Below are 15,578 nucleotides of genomic sequence, written 5' to 3'. Positions count from 1 at the left end.
GTTTTTTTCTTTTTTGATAGTTTGGCCAGTCGTTACATTAGCCTCCCAAATTAAAGTGTGCATGGAATTCAAATGTAAATTTACATATATTTGTGTTAAAAACAAAATTTGGATTACAATATAATACATTCCTATTATACCTCATACTTATAAATTTCATCGTTTACAACCTGATGTTCGTATGGACTAATAATGCCCATATTAATTAAAATTGCAAATATTATGTACAGACCATAGATGGACATGGAGAAGATCCCCACCGACCGTCGCGCATGAAAGTTCAACAAGCATGCCCATAGAAGCGTCATCGCTAAGCTTAATGTGAACAATACAAACAATATTCCACCATAATTGCCAACCATGGCGTACCATGTGATGTGTTGGCCCAATGCTGTCTTCACCCCCATCACGCTGCCGCAGTGGAGCAGAACGACAAGCAACGGACCGCCAATGGTCGCAGCGTACGCCATTTTCTCATATCCTTGCAGGGCCATAGTTACAATCGTTGCTAGATCGCCAAGGCAATTGGTTGCGGTTATTACCGTGGTGCTCATAAATTGGTCTGAAATACCGTAAAGATAGCCAATCATTTCGAACATTACACTTAATTCGGTGGTGCACTGAAATATTAAAAAAACGGATCCCATCAAGTTTAAGATCGAGAATATCCAATGGTATTTAGGCGGAGATCTCGTATCCGATTGGCAGAATATAAATATGGACAATGGGACAGTCAATACCAGAGAATATAAACCGTATACCGCATTCTGTGGTATGCTGGCATACCACATTCGTTCCTTACTTCTAAAAATCAAGGATTTTCCCAATATGATTGTTACAGCTGGACTAAGCCATATTTGGATGCAATTGAGTAGCTTTGACCAACCATTCTTTGGTTCCTCGTAGTCCACTAACGGTATATAGATGGTACAAATAATCACAACTGGAACACGTGTTACAAGAAAGATTCGTTCAATAATACCGGCATTGCGCCAAACTTCGAATTTGATGGGCTTGAATGCTAAGATGAACTCTTTAAAGAGACCCCGATTCATGTCGACATAGCGTGAATCGCGTTTCTGTTCGATTTCAAGCTGTTCATGCTCATTGGGAACTTGCGTCATGAAAGTGAAATTCTGTTGCCTCGGATTGGTTGTACGTCGTTTTAAAATTTGTACGCGTTCTTCCTTAGACAGTTTATTTATTTCTCCTGTCAAGGACTTGATTTTCGCAAGATGCTCAGGTGAATCGGGCATTTCGTTCAATTCGAGTAATTCACGCCTTAGCACTGAATCAATGGTTGGAAAGGTAAGAACGTTAATCATAGATCATTACTGAATCAATCTTGTTCATCGATGGTTTTTGTTTACTTACATTTCAGAGTATACTTGATCATTATCAAGTCGAGCACATTGACAATCAAGTAGGCGACATACACCAATATCATTCCTATAATCTCATGATAGTTTATTGTGCGGTCAGTATACAAGGACAACTCCAATAACAATGAGCCAAAAATTAAGAATAGCAGATCTCGCACCGTATTAAAGGCATGCATTTCAAATGTTGTTACATAGCAGACCAATCCACCTATAAACATTACCACAAACAAAGCTGTTCCTATGTCATTGGCGAATACGCATTCCCGATCATTAACTATAGTTATTTGATATAGCAAATCTGGTATCGTGTTGCATAATGCCATTATTGTGACTCCCGCTAAATGGTCGTTCATATGAAGCACTCGAGAGATAACCTTCAATGCCGGAGAATAGTAAACATCCGCCACGTGTCCGGCACAGAGCAGCAGCACATAGCATAGAATCATAAAGAGACCGACAAAGACATGTTCTTCAAAACGATTCCGGCATTTGAAGCTGCACGCCATTAGATGTATATATGGCACGAAGTTCGTGCCATATATGCAACTATTGGCCCTTCTCACAAAGTCGCATCTCTGATCGTACGGAAATCGAATTACCGAATAACAATTTACTTTCGACCAAAAATTTTCAAATTCTTTGTCCAAGTCATTCTCCTGATATACTGTGGTCATGATTCTGTAATGTGTATATATTTCCAATGTAAGTTCAACAATTTTTTTATTTTATTTTATTTTATTTTATTTTTGTTTGTTATGTGTCATTTGAAATCTTTTGAAAACTGAATATATTTTGAATGAAAAATCGTACAGGTTTTGAAAAATGAAATGATCATCTGATTGTTGTTGACTGCTAAATACTCGCTCGACATTAATGGACTGTGGCTTACAACCTGAATATAAATACGGCGCAATAATCGCTAGATCTCTTATGGGAGATATCCGAAGAGATTGAGGTACAAACGAACCCTTCGTCGAGATTAATACAAAAGATAATTTGCAGATGGACTTTCAATATCAAACTACCAGAACGCATCAATAACATAAAAATTTGCTATGATAACTGGTTTGATGTCTTCATTATCTTGATTCATTATTCTATTCTCTATATACTCACCCGACTCGCTGTTAATCTGCAATAATTAAAGGATTAAATTCGTGTTGGTAAAGAAAACATGTAGCTAGTAGTAGAATATTTATAGAATTTATAGATCCTCATTTTTTTGCTTTTAATTACAGTTTCGAGCACAAAATTATATTTATAATAATAAAAATACCGAGTATCTTGAAAATAAGTATTTCGAAAACAATTATATCAGAACAGATTTTTCTACGGATGAATATGTCAATGTTAAGTTTCACAATGTTAACGCAGCTAACAGCGCCAGTCAGTTAACAGGCAATTGCTAATTAGACAAAAGTCTTTTTACCCAGAGAATTTGTGATAAGTGCGCTCATCATTTGCTGTCTACATACAATGTATATTTATATAGTTATATATAGTTATTTCCGTCGGCTTGCTCTAATGAATTTTTGGAAAACAAACTACACGAAATAGAACACTTACTAATAATGTGAGAATCTATAGAGCAAATTAAGAGGAGAAACTTAAGATATACATAAATATGAGTAACAACTAGGAAGTACATATATATTAAAAGAAACTCTTCTACATATGGTGTACATTAATATAAGTTAGTATAACTTTAATTATCGGTAATCATTTAGCTCTTGTAAATTTAAATATCTTCTATTGCGTATGATTTACAGATCTTTCAGTTGAATGAACTTCAAAAATGTTAGAAAAAGTGTAGAAAGAATGTTTTACACATTTATATACAATATACAATATATGTATGTATATATATTTTTTTTTTTTAATTTTTGCTGTTTCTTATAGACGTAGATTTGTTAAATATTTGATTTGATTTAGTTTAATATCTTTTGTTTTTGTTTTTGGTTTTAGATCATGTTCAGTTTGATTTGTTTGTTAAACTTGGCTTAAAGCGTTTCTTATTGCTTATCTATGAAGAGGAACATAGTACAATATTATTATGTTTGTATGTAATTTCTTTTAGAGTTTCAGCTTATTGACTAAACAACATTATAAACGAGTGACTAAACGAGTTTTGTTACGATTAATTTGTATTACGATTTGTGTTAATAAACGTTAATAACTATTAACGTGTGTAATTGTAGTTTCATGAATTGAGAGGCAATTGAGAAGATAATGGGATAATGATAAATGCGTGTCGCTGTGTGTGTGTGTGTGTGTGTGTGTGTGTGTATGAGTATGCTGTGTGAACTTACATACGTATTCGTATCTATGTATATTAAATATGCCATCTCGCATTTTGCCAACTAATTGCGAAGAGAAAAACACTTCAAGACAGAACGGAAATTAAAGAATATGCTATATATGTACGTAGGTATGTATGTATATATTTAAGTTTAGTTTAGTATCACACACTAGTAGAGATAATGCGAAGAGGCCTGAGCTCTATACTGCTTCGGTGTTAGCTTTATTAACTTAGGATTGAATGCCCCCAATGCCGCTTCGTTTGTCGATGATGCCGCCGCCGGTACGGTGTGCGATCGAAAACGCGAACGTAGAAAATTTTGCATGGAGCGTAGGCGAATAATGGGCGCACAGGGCGATTGTCGTAGCGTGTTATGGTTGAGCGCCCAATAAATGATGGGACTAATGGCCGAATAAAAGTAGCCTGTGTTAAAATGTATAAAGATGAAGAAAATTATTTTTATTTTTTTTTATCAAGATCTGAGTTTTTTTTTAGAAAAGCCATCGATAATAAAAGTTGAGCAACAAAAAAACTAGCAGAGCGTTATTCCCCTAAATTATACAAATAGAGAGTATTACGTTATTAAAGAAATATCTTAATATTTATTTGTCCAATTGTACTATACTAGTAAATTTTTGCCTCTACGTCTCATAAGCATCTTGAACAAGAAAGTCGTGACTGTACGGGTGGATAATGCCCTTCCGGATGAGCACCGCAAACAAAAGGAATATGCCAAAGACAGACATGGAAAATATGCCGACAGAGCGTCTGGCATTGAAGTCCAACATCACCGTCCATAGCATAGTAAGGAAGAGTCCGATTATAAAAATAACATAGGCGTTGTCAGCATAATTGCCCATAGCGTCATTTAAATGCGCAGCGTTACCCCTGAGTATGACTGCCAGCAATGTTGTGGTGCAACCGACGACAACAGTAAGGAAGCTGGTGCCAATGGTGCCTGCGTAGGCCATCTTCTCGTATCCCTGCATGCTCAGCGACACGCTGATAGCAAGATCACTCAGGCAGGTGGCCACGACCAGCAGAGTGACACCCATGAAATCGAACGGAATTTCATAGATGCTACCGATCACCTTCGTGAAGAGCGACAACTCATAGGAGCACTGCATGGCTAGGAAGACGGAGCCAGTAAAATTCATGATCGCAAATGCAATATGATATTTCGGGGGAGCTGAGGTGTTCGAATGGATGAACACTATGATTGCTAGTGGCACAGTTATTACCATAGAGTAAAGGCCGTACGCTGCAAATTGCGGTATATTGAGATACCAGAGTTTTGATTTTTCCCGATATATCAAAGCTGACCCAATGACAATTGTGATAGCTGGATTAAGGAATATTTGAATGCAATTTAGTAGCTTACTCCAGCCGTCTCTTTCCTTCTCGTAGTCCACTAACGGTATGTAGATGGCGCATACCACCACAACCGGTGCACGTACAATGTAAAACGTACGTTTTAATATATTCCCTTTGATCCAATCATCCATAAAAACGGGCCGGAGTGAGCTAAAGAATTGTCGAAAGAGAAAACGATTCTTGTTACGAAACCCTCTATATGCCACTGACTGTTTCATTCTTCTAATAGATGGATGTCTCTCTGATCGTCTGGTCAAATATGTAAAAAATGCTTCATCTGGCTTCTGTACGGTGGTCGACTGACGCGCCAAAATATCCACAACCCCATCCTCAGACAGCTCATCATATTTCTTTTTCAGTAAATCAATCTTTGTTTGAATATTATATGAATCAGGTCTCCTAACACTCGTATCCACATTCAACCGTTCCAGCTCATTAATTTGGTTCAGCAACTCTATGTTATGACAGAATTGAATATGAAATTAGAGAGTACAATACTTGTGTAAATATGTCTTACGTCTTGTAGTACGGCGTAGGATTAGTAGGTCAGTCACACTGACTATCAGATATATAATATACAGCAATATGGAGGCGATACACTCCTTGAGATCCATCTCATTATCAGTTCTGATAAAATAATCTACCATCAGGACGCCACACACCATGAAGAGCAAATCCCGGATTGTCGTTGAGCCGCTCATCTTGAATGGACTGATGTAGCAGACCAAACCGCCGACAAACATGATCAAGTACAACCCCTTTGCAATGGCATTGGCAAAGTTTGGCTCGTCATCGTCGTGCACGGCCCACATATTGGCAACAATTTCGGGAAGTTCGTTGCCGAATGACATTATGGTAACTCCGGCCAAATGTTCGCTCATATGCATCATTCGGGCCACCAGCTTCAGAGCTGGTCCGTAAAAATTATGAATAACATAGCTCATGCAGCAGAGCAGCTCCAAGCAGAGCACCAGAAACAGGGACACATACACATACTCCTCAAACTGATTCCGGCACTTCAGATCGCATGCCATCAACTGAATATAGGGCACGACATTCGTGCCGTAGACGCAACTGTTGGCCCGCTGCACAAAATTGCATCTCTGGTCGTATGGAAAGATCTGCACAGCGTAGCAGCTGACCCTGGCCCAAAACTGTTCGAATTCTTTATCCAACTCATTTGGCACGTACTGCTTACTGTCCATGCCTTTCAATTTCAATTTGTTACAAAAATTATTTATTCGTAAATATCTATCTAAAATACAAAACTACAAAATTACAAAATTATACTTCGAACTGATTTCTACTGTGCAATGTGGGAGCCGAACCAACTACTTTCCAATATTTTCAATGATATATTGATTTAGAAATTTTCGTAATTAAAAAAAAAAAAAAATTAATATACAAAAATTTAACTGTTAAATTATATAATTAATATTTCTATTAATTAAGAAACAGACAGAAAATAAAACAAGGATGGATTAGTCTAGAGAGTTCTATTGGAAAATACCCTTTACCTAATCTTATGAAAAAAAAAAAAATTATTTTTTCACGCGCACAAATTTATTTATTTCTCTTTTCTTCAAGAATCTGATCCATGAGTATTGAAGGAAAAGTCTATTTGAAATTTGTGAAAAGTCCATTTCATCACAAGTGCAGTGAATAGAAAATATAGCAAATAAATGGACATGGAGTAAATGCCCATCGAGCGTTGTGCATTGAATTTGAATAGCGATATCAATAGCAGCATGGATAGCAGGCCCAGGATCAAGAGAATGAGCGCATTTTCGCAATAAACATTTATCATTTCCTCATCGGCATTTATGCCGTACAGAATAACTGCCGTGATCAGACTGCCACCTTTGCCCAGAATGATATTCAGAAAGGAGCTGCCGATTGCTGCTGCATAAGCCATTCGCTCGTAGCCCTGTTTGCACAGGGAAAAGCTGGTAACCAGATCCGTTAGGCCATTGGCAATGGGATCGACAGAGACGTCCATAAAACCGGGCGACATGTGCCTTAGCGTGCCAATCAGTTCCAGGATCAACGATATTTCCTTGACCAGGTGCTGGACGATGAACAGGCATCCAGTCAGACTCAAAATAGCAAACATCGAATGATGCTTGGGCGCAACTCCGGCATCGGAGCGGAGTAACATGAGCACGCATACCGGAAGGCTCAACATTAACGAGCAAAGTACATAGAGAGACGACATGGACGTACCGCGAGACATGATGGCAATCGTTAGCGCCGGATTGAGGCATATTTGGATGCAGTTGAGCAGCTTACACCAGCCATGCCTGTCCCGCTCATGATCCACCAGGGGTATATAGATGGTGCACAGCCACACGATCGGGGCGCGGGCAATGTAGAAGGCGCGTATCAACGCATTGGCCCGCTGCCAATCCTTGAGGCGGCAGAGTTTCAGGCCAAGATAGCGTTCTTTCTTGCTATTCTGAAATTCATTGCAAATCGAATTGGTATACGAACGAACGGGTGTTCCAAGTCGTAGATCCTGAACAAGTATGTAGTACTTTTCTTTTATGGCTTGTACGTTAGTTCTTCGCAGCTGAATTTGTCGTCGCAACACTGCAAAACGTAAATCGGGAGGAATTACAGTGATAACTCACTACGAGGCATTCACTTCTATTCACCTACATTTCAAGCTGATGTGCTGCATATAGAGATCGAGCACATTGACAGTCAAATAGAAGCAATAAACGAGGATCAGCAGCAAAAACTCAGGGAACGTAATCGCGCCATCGTTTACAGAGATATATTCCCATAGCGTGAGGCCATAGACGGAGAATAATAGATCACGTATAGTCCGGTGACTGTTCATCCGAAGGGGTCTCATATAGCAAACTAATCCCCCACTAAACATAGCCACGAAGAGAATCAACGAGAAGCCATGGGACAGCTGAGATGCTTTCAGTGCCCTCAATTCCAGGCCCGACCAACTGCCATATAGCTTCGGCAGCGTATTGGCAATTGATATGATCATCACTCCCGCCAGATGGTCATTCATATGCAGAATCCTCGCCACTGCACGGAGCATGGGCGTATAATAGTAATGCAGCACATAGCCCAAGCAGATCATCAACTCGAAGCTGAAGAATAGCAGCAGTGATATATAGACGAGTTCTTCGAATTGATTGCGACACCTGAATCGGCAGGCCAACAGCTCCAAATAAGGCACAAGATTCATGCTCAGTTCACATTTCTTGGCTCTTCGCACAAACTCGCAACGCTCCTCATAGGGCTGTTCGAGCATTGCAAAGCAATTGACGCTCGACCAATACGAATCAGATTTACTTAGTATATGTGCTGAGGCCATAATTGTTGGTTTAGCTAAATATTACATTTTTGTGTGAATGTTTATTTCTATATACTAATAATATTTTATATACTAATAATATATATATTTAAGCTGGAGATTTATGTCAAGCTTTTCGTGCGATTTATACGCATGCCATTCATATTTATCTATATAATTACTTTATAGATAATATAGAATTTTTTCATATAACTTATAACTTAGGTAATCATTTCTTATAAGGCATTTAAAAAAGAAAAAGTTTATATACTGCTTCACTTACCCAATAGGAGACTGAAGTAGACGGAAGTTTTGCTGCAGTATTGCTTATAGCCGAAATTCTTATAGAATATGCAGAAGACATGCGGTGCCCAGCAGATGATAAAGATTAGAGCCGATGCAATCAGCATATTGGCCAAGTGTCGACGTGAACGCAGCGTCGATGTCTGTGGCAGAGGTATACCAGGAGTGGCTGGACCACGGCCCAAGCGATGAATCCGTTGGCGTTGCGAATGGGCGCGTATCTCCCTCATAGCTCTGTGGAAAAATATGATTTAAAATTAATGCAGGTGCAATTAGTTAGATAGCTAATTAGCTTACCTTGGTGAAATCGGATTGCTGGAGCGATAGGAGCCCGGTTCAAGTGCCGCACTGGAGCCAGCCTGCAAGCAGGGCTGTAGATTATGCAGCTGAATATCGCCGGGATTGATAGCCATCTGACCGCCTCCATTGCCATTGGATGTATCGTCCGCCGTTGTTGCGCCGCCACATGCCGCTTGCTGTGCGTTCGCACAGCCCGTCACGATTACCATGTGTGTCTGGCGGCGTAATATGGGCATGGGCAACGGCAGCTCACCATGGGCCGCTCGCGCTGTTAAGGAGAGCGCGCACAGCTTACGACGTACGCCATAGTGATTCAGTAGAACGCCCACGCCGGGAAGCACAAACACCGCGATCGTATGAAAGATGATGAACGACATGAACATCGCATTCGCGCCCAACTCGGATGTGCAGCTGATGCTAACTGGATTCGGTGTGGTGTTTGTGCCCTTGATGACCACCGACTTTGCTATTATCTTATAGGCAAACAGGAATGGCGTACTGATCGCTGCCGAGGCGATCCATGAGAGCAGAGCCAAAGAGACATGAAGGTATCGCCGCTGTCGCAACTGAGCCAAACGTGGATGTTTCACGGTGGCATACCGATCCAGTGATAGCATGAAGAATGAAATAGTGCTAGCTGCCACTGGCATGACCTGAAATTAATAAGTAAGCAATTCTCCATCTTAAAATATCTCCATTATATTTATTCTCGCGCCATTAATGTTAATTGTTATTTTTTTAATATGCTGTTAAGCTCAGCTGGTGCTGTTAATAAAATGATAATTTGGGGATGTTTATTTTAAATTATAAATATTATTGATATTAAATAATAAATATTGCGGTCTATTCCTTATACAACTTGTATATTACTTTAAAAGTGTAATTCCTTTAAACCACTCAATAATTTTAATAATGCTCTGCTTTTACCACTTTGCTGTTAGCAGGTGTTGCCATATAAGCGATACTTCGATAGTTTAAGGCAGATAGTTTTCTTATTGGGATTTTAAAAGTGCCTGAAAATTGCTACTCAAGTGTAAATTTTCACAATAAAATAATTTGGATAATTAAATAATGATGAAAATGCGCGCGAAACCTAAGATAGCCTTTTTTTTTTTAGTGTAAAATGCAAATTGAATGATAATTATATTTGGTTATTGTGCTCACCTGTACGTAGTGTATTAGTTTGCATAATGCAAGTGGTAATGATCTAGTGCCGCGATTCATGGCCAGATTGAGAAGCGTAACTGGCGCTGAAATGCCCGTGACTAGGAGATCGGCAATGCATACGGCCAAGAGTAGAGGATTTCGCAGGCGCACAGATGAAGCCGAACAGAGGGTAAGTACCAAAGTCGAATTGCCGACGACGCCGCCAAAAACGACTAAGCCATAGCTTATAGCCAAGAGTAAAATGGTAAATGATGGTATCGCATGTTCCGAATCCGCGCCAGTGTCAAAATCATAGGGATCAATTAGTGTGAAATTGCCATAGTTGTCATAGTCAAAGTCTTGCGGCGAACTGCCGGCCATTCCATTGCCAAAATTGCCGCCATTGCCGCCAAAAAAGTTCTGCTCAAGTAGGGCATAGTGCAGGTCAGTTGTTGCGCTATCGTTATCGATATTGCTATCGACATTCGGCTGCTGTTGGTGCTGTCGTCGATATGAGTTTTCCCACCATTGCTGCAGGTTGTTGCTATTCATCCTTTTTAATCACACTCGTGTATTACTAATACTTGGCGCTGCCGATCGTTGTCGATGCGTTTGTCTGGCTGCCTCATTGCATACTAAAGGTGCTAGGTGCTGGTGCTGTATTGGAAAACGAAAAAAAAAAGAGAAAAAAAGAAATAGGTTGTAGGTAGGAAGTAACAAAATGTCATCATCAGTCTTTTATATACCCTCTATTTTAGATGAGTAAGGGGTAGTTGTCTTAGTATGGATAACATGTAAAAAAACATATCAGATAATGCTAGAAATATATTTTGATATTCTATTTCTTAAACAAGTATTTGTAAGTATAACAATTTTGTACGGGCCCCAATAAATAGGCTACGCTTTATTGGTATAAGTATTGTACGGGCTTTGCGTGTTTTATTTGGCGTGAAAACATGGTGTATGCGTGATAGAAACTAATTCGTATCATAAAATGACAACACAAAAACGTCATATAAATAAATGCAAGATAATAATCCAACAGGAAAATTATATACATATTTTTTATGAGGTCAATCATTTTGGAATTATGAATTTCTTTGAGCACTGAGACTGAGAATCAAAATGGCAAATATGAATTATGATTAAATGTCTATTAAATAATTAATGGATTGCAGTTGGGCACGAGGTATTACAAAGTCGACTATTTAGTATTGCATGCCCCCTTGTTTTGTTTCAACAAGGACACACAAAGTGACAGCCACATGCATACCCATGCACAATCAAACACACACAAACACACACCCTCATACACTTACACAAGAGACACTCTGCCGCTACCGCTGCTGCTGTTGCTGCTGCTGCTTCAGTCGCCGCATCTGCCTGTGACACTGACACTTATGCAATGCGAAGCAGGGCGCACTCAGAGATTAGTGCTGCGCTTCCTTCCGCCGTGCCCCATTTTGTTGGCAAGCCAAAATGAATGGCAACCTTGCACTTTGCGCCCACGACAAAACAACCGCAAGGATTGGTGCCATCTACTACTCGTGGCGCGGAAATTGTGGGCGAGCTACAACTGGCGGCTTAATTGCGCGTTAAATCAGTGCACGGCGGAGAAAGGGCGCCATTTTTTAATGTTGATGCTGCATGTGCAGGAGCAATAAATGCAGTCTATACACTGCTGTGCTATTAAAAACTTTAATTGAAATTGTTATCCAAAAAGCAAACGGACAAACGCCAGAGCAAGCCAGCTCATTAAACGGGCAATGAAAAACACAGGGTGACTCAAGATTTGATAGCAAGGGCGCAGTACCTTTTGATGTGGGCTATAAAAACCTTTTTTGCATGAGTCACCCCAATGTACTGTGTTGCTTCATGATTATAAGTCAGTGTACACATGTGTGTGGGTGTGTGTGAGTGTCCGTATGCACACAAAAGCTCTGCCAGACAGCGCGCTTTGTTTGCATGTGTGTGCGTGTGTTTGTGAATGCTTGCGTCAGTTTGTATGGCTTGCTGTGTATCAATTTTGTTGTTGCTGCCAATTTTAGCCGCCGCCATTGTTCAACGCAATTTGTACACACGTGTGTGTGTGTGTGTGTGTATGGGTGTGTGAGTTGTTGTTGTCAACGTCAACGCTTTTGCCTTTTGCACATTGTTCCGCGGCTGCTGCTGCTTGATGTGACTGACGTTTGCTTAATCTGCTTAATTTGCGTTAATTTAATCCTGACCTGCGAGCATGTGTCTCTGTGTGTGTTTGTGTGTGTATACCCACATGTTGTCGGTATCCATTCACCGTGATTATATATGTATGTGTGTGTGTCTATAACCTGTTGGCTAAGTTTTTGTTACAACTTATATCATTTATTTCATTATAATTAAAAACAAATAATTAAAATATATAATACTTTAAATTTTTTACGTATTCATATTTATATTTTAATATATTCAATAACCAATTTTTAGCCCTAATTACCTAAAAAAAATGTTTTAGTTTTCTTCAAAAATGTGTATATTTTTAGCAGCTCTGTTAGTGTGGGCGATTTCTTGGGATTTGCTTATTGAGAATTTTGAAATGTGAATCTATATTAATTTACGTCACTCAAATGTCGGCAGCAGGCACAAAAGGTGACAAAAAGCGATGGCAAGCCATAGCCTCCATCCTGCTTCAGCACAAAAGAATGGACAAACGGGAAGCCAATGTGAAGATGAAAATGGCCGTATCCCGGCCCATGCAAACGTTGGAAAGAGATGGATTCGATTGTTGTTATTGCAGCACCCCGCTAATATGAAAACTGTCAGCCACAGGTGATTTAATAACAAGGCGCTTACGCATACAGTCGCAAAAAAGCCGCCAGATACACACAGCACACGCAAACGCACACACATACATATCAACTGAGATGCGCAACTTGATGGCGTTAGCTCGCCCGCTGCTTTTGTCTGTTCTTATTGATTTGACAGCTTACAATTTCTTTGTGTGTGTTATGTGTGTGTGTGTGTGTGTCCAGGCGTCTTGTGCGTGCCTGCCACAATACAAATGCCAAACAAACAAGTTACACTGTCTGTGTGCGTGCACTGGTATATATGTGTGTGTGCGTTTACCGTTGTCTTTAAGTTAAAAAAAAACAACCACACACATACATACACACACTTTTCGGGAATGGCAAGTTAAGCAAAGTTTTGCGGCGAACAATAAAAGGTGCGTGGGTAGGGGCAAAGGCAAAGGCAAGAGATTGAGACGGCGGGAGAGCGAGACAAAGAAATGCTATTGGCCATGTAAAAAACGACGCCATAATTACTAGCCATAAAAACGCGTGGCGAAAGCGAAAGCAGCTGAATAACAATTAGTGTTGTATCAAAAGGCGGCAACGGCAACGCCAACGCACACACAAACACGCCCACACACACACGCCCACACACTCGCACACACACGTACTCACGTTGAGTATACGTAATAACTTACTGTTTTGTTATTTCGCGCTTCATATGAAAATGTGAAGTGAAAATAAATATTTTTTTTGTTTTTGCTGATTGTTGTGTTGGCGACTATAGTTTGTTGTTTACTTTATTGAAGGCACTGTAATTTACAGTTAGTACTATTTTCAGTTTCTTTGTTGCTAATATCGTTATTGCAGCGGGCGCGTCTTAGTCGTTGTTGTTGTTATTTTAGTTTTGTTTAAATTTTTGTTTTATATATATCAAATACACTTTTAGCAAATATTTTTTACATTTATTTGTTCGTAAGTAAAATTGTTTTTTTTTGTTTTCTTAATTTTAATAAAATGTTTTTTTATGTGGATGCGTGCGTCTGTGTGTGTCTGTGTCACTGTATGTGTGTGTGTGCGTGTGTGAAAGTGTATGTGTGTGTGTGTGTTGGGAAAAAAAACTAAAATAAAAGTCAATGTGCGGTGTGCAGAAATCGTTCCTCAATGGCGCACATTACACGAAAGGACTACGGCGGAAGACTGTCCTGGCTAACAGTGAAAATTGTGCTGAAGCCAAGCAAATACAGCCCAAGACAGCTAAATTGTGAGAGCGAAAGAGAGAGAGAGAGAGGGTGAGAGTCAGAGCAGAGTTCGGAGTTAAAAGTCGTGAGTAACGCCGAAAGCTTTTGACTGTTGTTGGGCCATGGCAGAGCTTTTCAGTCTCTCGAATGCTTAACTTTCGCTTTCATTTGTGATAGCCGCAAGGTCCTTGCGGGACTTGTGATAAGAACTTAAATTTGGAAAGGAGCCAAACGGAAAAAATTAATAAATAAAACAAAAAAGAATGCTCTAGTCGAGACTGCTCGACTACGATATCCCTTGAACTCTTTGAGGGACTGTTGTCTCAATAATTCTTCGCTTCCTTTTTGCTTACCCAAGAAAAAACACACGCACACACACATGAGTAAGCGTTCCTGCATACGCATGTATGAGGCTGCATATTTAGCCCATTTCAGGCTTAAATACCTATTCATTGAAAATGAGTCCTTAAGTGATTTATAGAACAGAAAAACCCGTTGGCTATACCTTTTAATAATTATTAATATGAATGTTTACGTATGTATAATGAGGTTATTCAATTTGACTATGAGTATTTGTTTGCCTGCATAGGTGTCTGAGTCTGAGTATCCGTCGGCCTGTCCCTCTCACAGCCTGTCTCTCTGTCTGTATGCAAGGGAAGAACTACAGAAGATCATTTAAGTATGCATCGGTATTCATATGGTATTTATTTTTGAGTAAAACGAAGCAGCAGAGAGTGTTCCGATTGGTCACTTAAAATTCGACTGCAACGACCCCTACCTGGCGCTGAGTGTTTGAGTGAGAGTCGCCCTATATAAAAGGCAGCAGCTGCAGCATTTATTCAGTCGCCCAGCCATGGTGGTCAGTCGTGCAGTGCAGTGAAATGGGTTTAAATATTTAATGATCGTTCAGCTTGGGGGAAATACTTGGAAGAACTACTTGGATTTAAACTTTTAGAACTAGAGTTAAAAAATTTAAAAAAAAATCAGAAAAGTTACTGCCGACACCAGCTGAGATTTCCTAAACATTTCTTACCTGTTTTTGGACAATCGTAATTTCTTTTATAAATATTCAAAAGTTTAGTTAGAGCAATGCTTAAGGCGACCTCAGCTGAAATAAATAAATTCGATTTAAATACTAACATGTTTTCTCTTTATTTAAATATTCTTGTATATGATTAAAATGCTTGATGTTTTTTAATAGTTGCAACTTGTATTGGAGTTTCTTCCATTGTATACTTTCTTCTTTTTTTTTTAATTTTTGTTGTATATATATTTATATATGTAACTTATGCGCTTAATTATACATTGTAGTTGTTTTTGTATTGTTTCTTTGTTCGGGATGTTCATGCTGTGTTTATTGGACAATAGTAAATTAATGGATCTTATATAACTAAGCAGCATTTCGTATTTAAAAATTATATTTGTATACATAAATTTATTGTATTTTTGTTT

The 15,578-nt window shown here is 39.2% G+C and overlaps 4 protein-coding genes and 1 long non-coding RNA gene across 7 annotated transcripts; 1 reads left to right on the top strand and 4 right to left on the bottom strand.

The window, feature by feature from the left end:
- Positions 1-67: 67 nt before the first annotated feature.
- Positions 68-2,056, bottom strand: LOC108609485 (mitochondrial sodium/calcium exchanger protein-like). The gene is made up of 2 exons (XM_018001204.2): positions 1,375-2,056; positions 68-1,288 (listed from the first exon to the last, which is right to left on the bottom strand). The coding sequence occupies exons 1-2, from the start codon at positions 2,054-2,056 to the stop codon at positions 135-137; spliced, it is 1,836 nt and encodes a 611-aa protein (XP_017856693.1). The 3' UTR covers positions 68-134.
- On the top strand, positions 1,956-2,694 carry LOC149269807 (uncharacterized). Its single transcript, XR_016269172.1, has 2 exons — positions 1,956-2,084; positions 2,195-2,694. It is a non-coding gene; the product is annotated as an uncharacterized LOC149269807 (long non-coding RNA).
- Positions 2,387-14,107, bottom strand: LOC108609963 (dopamine receptor D3). Of its 3 annotated transcripts, none has more exons than XM_089464430.1 (5): positions 13,584-14,107; positions 10,139-10,777; positions 8,972-9,627; positions 8,655-8,908; positions 2,387-2,514 (listed from the first exon to the last, which is right to left on the bottom strand). In XM_089464430.1, exons 2-5 carry the CDS (start codon positions 10,670-10,672, stop codon positions 2,510-2,512), a joined length of 1,449 nt encoding a protein of 482 aa, XP_089320556.1. In that variant the 5' UTR covers positions 10,673-10,777; positions 13,584-14,107; the 3' UTR covers positions 2,387-2,509. The 3 variants fall into 3 exon arrangements, with proteins under 3 accessions (XP_089320556.1, XP_017857247.1, XP_089320555.1); XM_018001758.2 differs by lacking the exon at positions 2,387-2,514 and adding an exon at positions 2,564-4,104; XM_089464429.1 differs by lacking the exons at positions 2,387-2,514; positions 13,584-14,107 and adding exons at positions 2,564-4,104; positions 11,440-11,900.
- Positions 4,256-6,374, bottom strand: LOC108609960 (mitochondrial sodium/calcium exchanger protein-like). Its single transcript, XM_018001755.2, has 2 exons — positions 5,573-6,374; positions 4,256-5,509 (listed from the first exon to the last, which is right to left on the bottom strand). Exons 1-2 carry the CDS (start codon positions 6,258-6,260, stop codon positions 4,323-4,325), a joined length of 1,875 nt encoding a protein of 624 aa, XP_017857244.1. The 5' UTR covers positions 6,261-6,374; the 3' UTR covers positions 4,256-4,322.
- LOC108609964 (mitochondrial sodium/calcium exchanger protein-like) lies at positions 6,599-8,471 on the bottom strand. The gene is made up of 2 exons (XM_018001759.2): positions 7,714-8,471; positions 6,599-7,644 (listed from the first exon to the last, which is right to left on the bottom strand). The coding sequence occupies exons 1-2, from the start codon at positions 8,390-8,392 to the stop codon at positions 6,638-6,640; spliced, it is 1,686 nt and encodes a 561-aa protein (XP_017857248.2). The 5' UTR covers positions 8,393-8,471; the 3' UTR covers positions 6,599-6,637.
- Positions 14,108-15,578: the final 1,471 nt, after the last annotated feature.

The sequence above is a fragment of the Drosophila arizonae genome, chromosome 3 (assembly GCF_054131065.1).
Source record: "Drosophila arizonae isolate 15081-1271.41 chromosome 3, UAZ_ARI_1.0, whole genome shotgun sequence".
NCBI classification, from domain to species: Eukaryota; Metazoa; Arthropoda; class Insecta; order Diptera; family Drosophilidae; genus Drosophila; species Drosophila arizonae.
The sequence above is the reverse complement of the archived record's forward strand: the minus strand, read 5'-3'. Positions and strand labels throughout refer to the sequence as shown.